This window comes from Phyllobates terribilis, unplaced genomic scaffold (genome assembly GCF_046119375.1).
Source record: "Phyllobates terribilis strain yellow unplaced genomic scaffold, ASM4611937v1 Scaffold_8__6_contigs__length_399053987, whole genome shotgun sequence".
Lineage (NCBI taxonomy): Eukaryota > Metazoa > Chordata > Amphibia > Anura > Dendrobatidae > Phyllobates > Phyllobates terribilis.
The window spans coordinates 393,473,407-393,482,818 of NW_027362768.1; the positions used below are offsets into that span (position 1 = coordinate 393,473,407).

At 44.4% G+C, this 9,412-nt stretch overlaps 1 protein-coding gene across 1 annotated transcript in view; it reads left to right on the forward strand.

The window, feature by feature from the left end:
• Nucleotides 1-8,242, forward strand: part of LOC141157781 (Fanconi anemia group D2 protein-like) — a 203,396-nt gene extending 195,154 nt beyond the window's left edge. Inside the window, 2 exon segments of the mRNA XM_073645311.1 lie at nucleotides 7,843-7,935; nucleotides 8,068-8,242. Coding sequence (XP_073501412.1) covers nucleotides 7,843-7,935; nucleotides 8,068-8,112 — 138 coding nt within the window. The 3' untranslated portion in view covers nucleotides 8,113-8,242.
• The last annotated feature ends 1,170 nt before the right edge of the window (nucleotides 8,243-9,412 follow it).

Sequence of the window (9,412 nt, forward strand, 5' to 3'; positions counted from 1 at the left end):
AAGAGGGCCCAATACTGACCCTGTGGTACCCCAATACTGACCCCTGTAGCACCCCACTGTTACCTGAGACCCAGTCTGAGTGTTTTCCATTAATAACCACTCTTTGTTTCCTATCACTGAGCCAATTCTTAACCCACATACATATATTTTCCCCTCTCCCCATTGTTCACATTTATGTATCAACCTTTTGTGTGGAACCGTATCAAAAGCTTTTGAAAAGTCCATATACACAACATCCACTGCATTTCCTTGGTCCAGTCCAGAACTTGCCTCCTCATAAAAGCTGATCAGATGAGTCTGACAGGAACAGTCCCTCGTAAACCCATGTTGATATTGGGTCATGAGGTTCTTCTTCTTCAGATACTCTAGTATAGCATCTCTTAGGAAACCCTCCAGGATTTTACCCACAGTAGAGGTTAAGCTTACCGGCCTAGAATTTCCAAGTTCAGTTTTTGTCCTCTTTTTGAATATTGGCACCACATTTGCTATACGCCAGTCCTGGGGTACAGACCCTGTTATTATGGAATCTTTAAAGACTAAAAATAATGGTCTATCTATGACGTTACTTAATTCCTGCAGTACTCGCGGGTGTATCCCATCTGGGCCCGGAGATTTGTCACCTTTAGTGATTTTTAGACGCCGCTGTACTTCCTGCTGGGTGAAGCAAGTGACATTTAATGGAGAATTTTTGTTATCACCGATCATGTTTTCTGTCATGCGATTTTCTTGTGTAAATACGGTTGAAAAAAAATCATTTAGCATATTTGCTTTTTCCTCATCCACCATTTCACCCAGACTATTGTTAAGGGGGCCAACACTATCATTTTTTAGTTTTTTACTATTTATGTAGTTAAAGAATATTTGAGGTTATTTTTACTTTCTCTGGCAATGATTCTCTCTGCCTCAATCTTTGCTGCCTTGATTTGGTTTTTACAGAATTGATGTAATTTTCTATATTTATTTAATGCCTCATCACTACCTACTTGCTTTAGTTCTCTAAATGCTTTCTTTTAGTCACTTATTGCGCCCCTTACAGCTCTATTTAGCCATAGTGGTTTCCTCCTATTTCTAGCATGTTTATTCCCATAGGGTATATATTGTGCACAGGTCCTATTCAGGATGCTAATAAATGTCTCCCATTTGCTTTGTGTAGCTTTATGTCTCAGGACATCGCCCCAGTTTATTGCACTAAGATCATCTCTCAACCGTTGGAAATTTGCCTTCCTGAAGTTTAGTGGCCTTGTAACCCCTCTACTACACATCTTATTAAAGGTTACATGAAAACGTATTATTTTGTGATCACTATTACCCAAGTGACCCCCAACTCGTATATTTGATATACGGTCTGGCCTGTTGGTTAATATTAGGTCTAGCAGTGCCCCCCTTCTTGTTGGGTCCTGAACCAGTTGTGAAAGGTAATTGTCTCTCATAGTTGTCAAAAACCTATTACCTTTGCTTGAACTACATGTTTCTGTCCCCCAATGTATTTCAGGGTAGTTGAAGTCCCCCATAATAATGACTTCTCCTTGAGTCGCTGCTTCATCTATTTGCTTTACGAGGATATTCTCTGCTGCTTCCATTATTTTTGGAGACTTATAACAAACCCCTATCAGTAATTTATTATTTTTTCCCCCTCCCCTTATCTCCACCCACAGGGACTCTATATTTCCATTAGATTCACATATATCCTCCCGCAAGACAGGTTTTAAGGATGATTTTACATATAAACACCCCCCCCCCTCGCTTGTTTGTACGGTCATTTCTGAACAGACTATAGCCCTGTAAATTACCTGCCCAGTCATGGCTCTCGTCCAGCCACGTCTCAGATATCCCCACCATGTCAGAATTATTTTCCAACAAAATTAATTCTAATTCCTCCATTTTGTTGGTGAGGCTTCTGGCATTAGTGTACATGCATTTTATGTATCTCTGTACCTCTATTCCTTCTTACTTTATTGACTGTTCTAACCCCACCCCCAATTTCTTTATTTGTGCCCAGGTCACTATCTGCACTATCTTTCCCACCTATAAAATGAATACCCTCCCCCCCAATCCCTAGTTTAAACACTCCTACAACCTTCTAGCCATTTCTCCCCCAGCACAGCTGCACCCTCCCCATTGAGGTGCAGCCGGTCCCTAGCGTAGAGTCTGTAGCCAACTGAGAAGTCGGCCCAGTTCTCCAGGAACCCAAATCCCTCCTTCCTACACCAGTTCTTGAGCCACTTATTTATCTCCCTAATCTCCCGTTGCCTCTCTGGCGTGGCACGTGGTACCGGTAGTATTTCAGAGAATACCACCTTGGAGGTCCTTGCTTTCAGCTTGCAGCCTAATTCCCTGAAATCATCTTTAAGGACCTTCCACCTACCTCTAACTTTGTCATTTGTGCCAGTGTGCACCATGACCGCTGGGTCCTCACCAGCCCCTCCCAGTAATCTGTCAACCCGATCAGCGATGTGCCGGACTCGAGCACCAGGTAGGCAGCTCACTGTTCGACGATCCCTGTCTTTGTGACAGATTGCCCTATCTGTTCCCCTAATAATTGAGTCCCCCACTACCAGCACCGCCTTGCCTGGCCTGCCCTGCTCTCCTATTTCCCCACTTACTGGAGCTGACACTCCTCCGGCTTTCAGGGGACATGCCTTGCTGCAGTAGTGCTACCCCTGTACCGTCACTCCCCTCATCTGCCAACTTTGCAAACTTATTGGGGTGTGCCAGATCAGGACTAGCCTCCCTGGCACTCTTCCCTCTACCCCCCCATTCTAACTGTCACCCAGCTAGATGCCTCACTGTCCTGCAGCTCCCGACTACCACCCTCCCCCACATCTACTCAGTGAGCAGCAGACTCCTTTCCATATCGTCAATGGATCTCAGTGTTGCCAGCTACTCATTTAGATCCAGTACCTGAGCTTCCAAACTCACAATGTGCTCACATCTCGCACAGCAGTATGCACCAACGACCGGCTGTTCAAGGAATGCATACATGTGGCGAGATGTACACTGGATAGCATTGTCAATAATGGAGCTCATTTCATAATGGGGATTGCAATAGACAGAATGTTAAGTAAAAAGAAATGTAAGGAATTAATAAAATACAGACAGCAATTCAGTCCAAAGTCCTCCCTTCCAAACTCCCTGAATCCAAAGTCACTGAAAAACTAGTCACACACTTACTTCCGTTTGCACTTGCGCTCCGTTCACACTCGCTAAGGAAGATTTACAGAGTTTTTTTGTTTTTTTTCCCCTTTAGCAGCAATCCAACCTACAGCTCAATGCACTTCCAAAGGACTGTCATCATGATTGATCTCCCTTGTTCCAGAATTGGACCAGGGCAAAAGGCCATTATTCCCAGTTGTTTCTTGCAAAAAAAACAAATTGGACCTACCGAGTGATTGTAAATCTGAATCCGCACATAATATACAGTACATTCAAAATGGAGTCTGTAAAATCCACAGTACCATTAATCGGCAAAGACTTCGTTATGGCCACTATCAATCTTTGAGATGCATATTACCATGGACCCATTCATCCAGATTATCAGAGATATCGAAGATTTGTTGTCCCCCTAGAGCAAAAAGTATGCCACTTTCAGTTCAGGGTTTTTCCCTTCGGGATTTCCTCAGCCCCTCGAACTTTCGCAAATGGTGGTAGCGTTCATCAGGAAGAAAAATATTTGCATCATCCCTTAACTGGACGATTTCCTCATCATGGCTCCCTCTGTTCCCTGTCTATAAGATCACCTTCAGTCAGCTATTCACATTCCAACCAGATTGGATCATAAATCAGGAGAAATTTGATCTGACCCCTTCCACCGAAAAGGTCTTCTTGGGGATCCTCCTAAATTTTCAGGACCAGATATCCTCACTTCCAGCAACCAAGCAGCTACATGTAAAATCCAAGATTCGTATCCTAAAGAACCAAAAGAGGGTGTCCATAAGGTTTGCAGTGTTGGTCCTGGCGTCTATGACTGCATGTATTCAGGAGGTTCTCTGGGCCCAGGCTCATACAAGGGTTCTTCTGAAAATCATTCTTTCTCGCTGGGACAAAGTTCTAGGTTTACTCAGCAGAAAAAATACCTGTAAAAATGGTGGCTCATCCAAGAAAATCTGGCAAAGGGAATATCCTGGTTTCAACAGATGCCAGCAAAAGAGGTTGGGGAGCGGTTACATCTCAGGCAGTCTTCCAAGGGGTCTGTCCAAAAGACATGGATGGCCAGCCCTCAAATTTCAGGGAACTATTAGTTTTAGAAGAAGCCCTAATGCAGCAAGATCAGTACTACAGGGAACCCATGTCACAATTTATTCAGACAATATGACCACAGTAGCTCAACTACGTTATCAAGAAAGCACAAAACACGGGAACCTGCGAGAAGTCTCAGCAAGTAATTTTCTGTTGGGCAGAACATCATCTCCTGTCCTTCTTGGCCCTTCACCTAAAAGGATCCGACAATATCCAAGCAGACTTCCTAAGCAGAATGGATATTGATCTGGGAGAAAGAACCCTTGATACAAAAATGTTCCAGTTAATAACCAAGAAATGGGGTCAACCAGACACAGACCTATTTGCGAGTCGACAGAAGGCAAAAGTGGATCTTATCTTTTCAATCGATCCGATCAAGAATCCATCAAAGGTAGATGCATTTTCTCACCCATGGAAGTTCAGGTTCCTCTATGCATTCCTTCCGATTCACTTGCTACTAAGGACATTGCAGAAGATCAGAACGGAAAGAGTCCCGACCATTCTGATCGCTCCTCTATGGCCAAAGAGGAGCTGGTTTGAGGTATTGAACATTCTGAAATCAGAAGAGCCTCTTAACCTTCCTCCAAACCACGACCTGCTACAGCAAGATCAGATATATCATCCGACCCCGCAGAGCTTATGCTTGGCAGCCTAGCTTCTGAAGCCTCAATCCTGAGAGCTAGAGGTCTTTCAGATAGTGTCATCAATACTCTGCATAAAGCAGAAAACAGGTCACAAATGCCATCTACTCTAAGACCACTGCGTGGTATGGATCTACTCCCATTGATCCATTTCATCCTGATATTGGACTTTTTACGGCCTATCAAAAGGGTAAAGACCTAGTACCCTGAAACTCCAGGTGTCAGACATGAGTTCTTTCTTTGACCAGAATTTGGCAAACAACCGATTTATAAAGAGGTTTATGACAGCAGCCTCTAGAATACGTCCAAGAAAATCCCGCGTAATTCCATCCTGGGACCTGAATCTAGAGCCTATGGCCAAAATCCAGATGGACAAGTTATCCTGGAAGGCGACTCTCCTGGTAGCCATTACTACTGCAAGAGTGGGTGAGATCCAGGCCCTATCCATTAGGGAACTCTATCTGAAGATCCTGGATGACGGGGTAGTACTCCGCCTAGATCCATCCTTTCTGCCAAAAGTAACAACTGACTTCCATATGTCTCAAGAAATAATCACTTCTTTTTGTCAGAAACCAACAAACATAATAGAAATAGAGTTCTATTCTTTAGATGTTCAGAGAACCATCCTATTCTTTCCTCCAACTTTGTTTCAGATAGATCAGAACCTTTTTGTCCAATATTGCAGACCAAATAAAGGGAGAAAAACGTCTAAAAGTCCACTGGCAAAGTGGATCAAGAGAGCAATCATAGGTCTTGATTTTTATGACCCTATCTCCTCCTGAATCACAGAGAGCTCATTCTACCAGAGCCATGTCCGTCTCCTGGGACAAAAATCCTAGTGCATCCATCAAGCAGATTTGCTATCTGGTCGTCAGTCCATACCTTCACTAAACACAATAGATTAGATGTAATGTCTACAAAATATTTAGCCTTTGGCAGGAAGATCCTCCAGGCTATTGTCCCGCCGTAACGTTATTCTTTGGCATTTCTCCTGGGGTGCTGTCGCTGGGGGTGGACTAGAGAAAATAGAATTACGCTTACCGATAATTCGGTTTCTAAGACCCTCTACGACAGCACAGCTATCCCCCCTCCCCCCCTTTTATTTTTGATTTTTTGGAACCTTACTCCCGGGAGGCACTGGAATGAGATGCACCAAAAAAAATGTGACATTCGATTAAACACAAAGTTGGGGGAGGAAACAAAAAAAAAGACAAAATTGAGAGGTCACAAAGCGCAAAACATAGAGAATAGATGCACATAATAAAGCCACTACAAAGGAGAAAATTACTCTAGAAAACTGCATCCATGGACACGACAGCCCCGACTCATCATCACTGTTTCTCCATAGTTTCTCCCGTTCCTTTACTGTGTTGATCCGCTTTGGTGTTACCATTTATATCGTCTGAACAATCACTTGTTTTCCATCCAGGATCGCACGCTTATCTGTAAATCGTATGACAGCTAAAGGATTTTTGTACAATTCCAAGGTGATAAGTCCTCCTTCTAGACTGGGAACTTACAACATGTCTTTTACTGGTTTAATGGCTAAATTGTGTCCATTTTTTACTGTGACACATGGACTGCTGCTGTTACTCTGCTTTCATTAGCAAGATACGAGATTTCACAAAGCTTAAATAAAATCAAAACATTTGTTGCTTTGGAATTGCTGCACCGTCCTTGTAATGTTTGGAATGAGCACCTTTAAAAAAGGCAAATAATTATGTGCACATGGGTCAGAGATTGTAGTTTTGAACTATTTCCAAAATGTCGATATACTGTACAACAGAGGCAGTCTAGAGAAGATGTCTGTGCTTGTGGCATCTACGTTTCCATCTTATATGACCTTGTATCTGCTTTAGGAGTGATCCCACTGCACAAGTTTCTCTTTTCTGGTATTTGGATACTAGAATCTGTAAACCAGCTAGTGGATGGTCCGTCCTAGGACTGTATTAATCGGTGCACTGTATGTGTCACGTACACTGCATAGTGTTATGGCCGTCTCGCAGGTGTCTGGTCGTTATTTGCTTCTGCATGTCCTTTTCTCACAGTCTACAGTTTCCTTAGCAGTTGCAATTTTTTTTTATTATGCTTTCCTTATAGCGCCATCATATCCCACAGCGCTGTACAGACATCATCTCTGTCCTCATTGGGGCTCACAATCTACATTCCCTATCAGTCTTTGGAGTGTGGAGAACCCGGAGGAAACCCCCGCAAACACCAGGGGAACATACAAACTCCTGTCAGATGTCGTCCTTTCTGCTTAGACTGGATCTCGTGCTCTTTTTGCAGCGAGTCCCTCCTGATTTTAGCCGTACTGATCTGTGGATCCCGAGCTCTTATCTGGGGGTCCGTATATTCCCTGCCGATACTAATAAGAGCTAAGGGATTGTTAGATCAGTATCGTCGGGGGGGGGGGGGGGGGGGTATAGAGATCCCAGATATGAGCTATAGATCTGGGGTCTGTATACCCCGTCGATACTGATCTGTAGATCCCAAGCTCTTATCTGGGGTCTGTATACCCCGTCGATACTGATCTGTAGATCCCAAGCTCTTATCTGGGGTCTGTATATTCCCTGTCGATACTAATGAGATCTAAGGGATTGTTAGATCAGTATCGTCGGGGGGGGTATAGAGATCCCGGATATGAGCTATAGATCTGGGGTCTGTATACCCCGTCGATAATGATCTGTAGATCCCAAGCTCTTATCTGGGGTCTGTATACCCCGTTGATACTGATAAGAGCTCATGTATCCGTATACAGACTCCAGATATGGGCTTGGGCTCTACAGACCCCCTGTCAACAGTGATAAGAGCTCAGGGATTGTTAGATCAGAATCGTCGGGGGTGGGTGGGGGGGTATACAGACCCCAGAAAGCAGAGCTTATGTTACTTCTGTTTCATGGAGAAGTCCACCTGGGCCGGCATGTTAGAGGGGCCCTCAGTCTGCTGACATTTTCTATTTCAGGGGGAGGAGATTTTATCACAAAAGTCTCAGGAGAGCGATACAGAAGGGGATCCAGAGTCGCAGCTCCCGGCGGAAGAACCCGAGGAAGATGAGGTGGGGTACCTCTTTACATACGGTACCTAGGAGGAAATGTGGAGCCAGTCGTAGCATTCTGGTTCCATATTCTGCCTTCTGGGGATGTGGTTGGTCTGATGGGAATGTTGACTCCTGTGATTTATATTGTAGGAAGAAGGGACTGACCGGGAGCAGGAAGATGGAGATTCTGACTGAGCCTCTCCCGGTATAGACGGCGTACAGCGGTGCTGCAGTCACTTCATGTAGAGGAGTCGGCGGTGCCGTCTGTGGCCTGCAGTCGGCTCTTATTTGTTACCAACTCCACAATAAAGAGTTTATAAACTGACTCCTATCGTCATCCATGCAGTATGGTGTGTGCCATAGACCTTCAGGCCCCACATCTCACCATCCACTCCTGCTGAGCGTGAGACTCCCACCATTATATAGACCATCATCTTGGTGATCACATACATAAATGTGACTTGTGACTATTTATCATACGATTAGTCCTGCAGATTCTCGTCAGGTCTCTGCATTGTGAATGTTTTGCACCTAAAAATCTAAATTATACTTTTTAATATTTTGTTGGTATTTTGGAAATCCACCTTTTGGCTTTCACCACGGCCTGAATCCTTCTTGCTCTCGATCAGATTCAAACATGTCTCGACCAAAATCTGATCCCAGGTCTCTTCTACACGTTCCCACAGTTGGAGCATACTGGTCACTTGGGCATGTATATCTCTCCAACTTTTCCCACAAGTGTTGGATTGGGTTGAGGTCTAGGGACTGTGGGGGCCAATCCAGCGCCTCTACTTTATTGGTGAAGAAATGGTTCAATGACAATCTGGACGTATGCTTTCGGTCATTGTCCTGCTGGAACAGGACACCTTTCCACCTTTTCACTGTGAAACAACCCCATATCTTCAGGCTTCCTCCACCAAACTTGACAGTTCCTTCAGTTTCTCGATCCGTTAGCTCCTTTTTCCCTTGTGTCTTCTAGACCCATCAGAGTCGTCTATTGACTTTCGTCTCATCGCTCCTAATCACCCGTTTCCAATCTTTATCTGTTCAGTTTGCATACTTTTTTGGAAACTCGAGCCGACGCTTCTTATGACGATATTGGGGTCGAGGCTTCTTCACCTTTTTTCGGGCTACCATTCCAGACTTGTGTAACGTGCGTCATGGACGTGTGTGATCTCACTATTACAAAGCATACGAGCCTCCTCCACTGCCGTGTTTGTCGCCAGAACTGATAGACCTTGTGATGAGCCAACTTGTTGATTCCTATGTTTTGCCTTGACGTCCACCTCTTCGCTCTTGAATGGATGGACGGACTTCATTTCATATTCTTCCAGCTGTCATGGCCTCACATGATGCAATTTGGCAATTTTCTTGGCTGAGAGACCGCCATCGATGAGCTGGATGATGCGGTTTCCTCTTTTCTTGGGAAATTTACTTCATGGCGGTTCCTCGATTCACACCAGTGACCTTTCACTTGGGAACCAGCCTAATAACA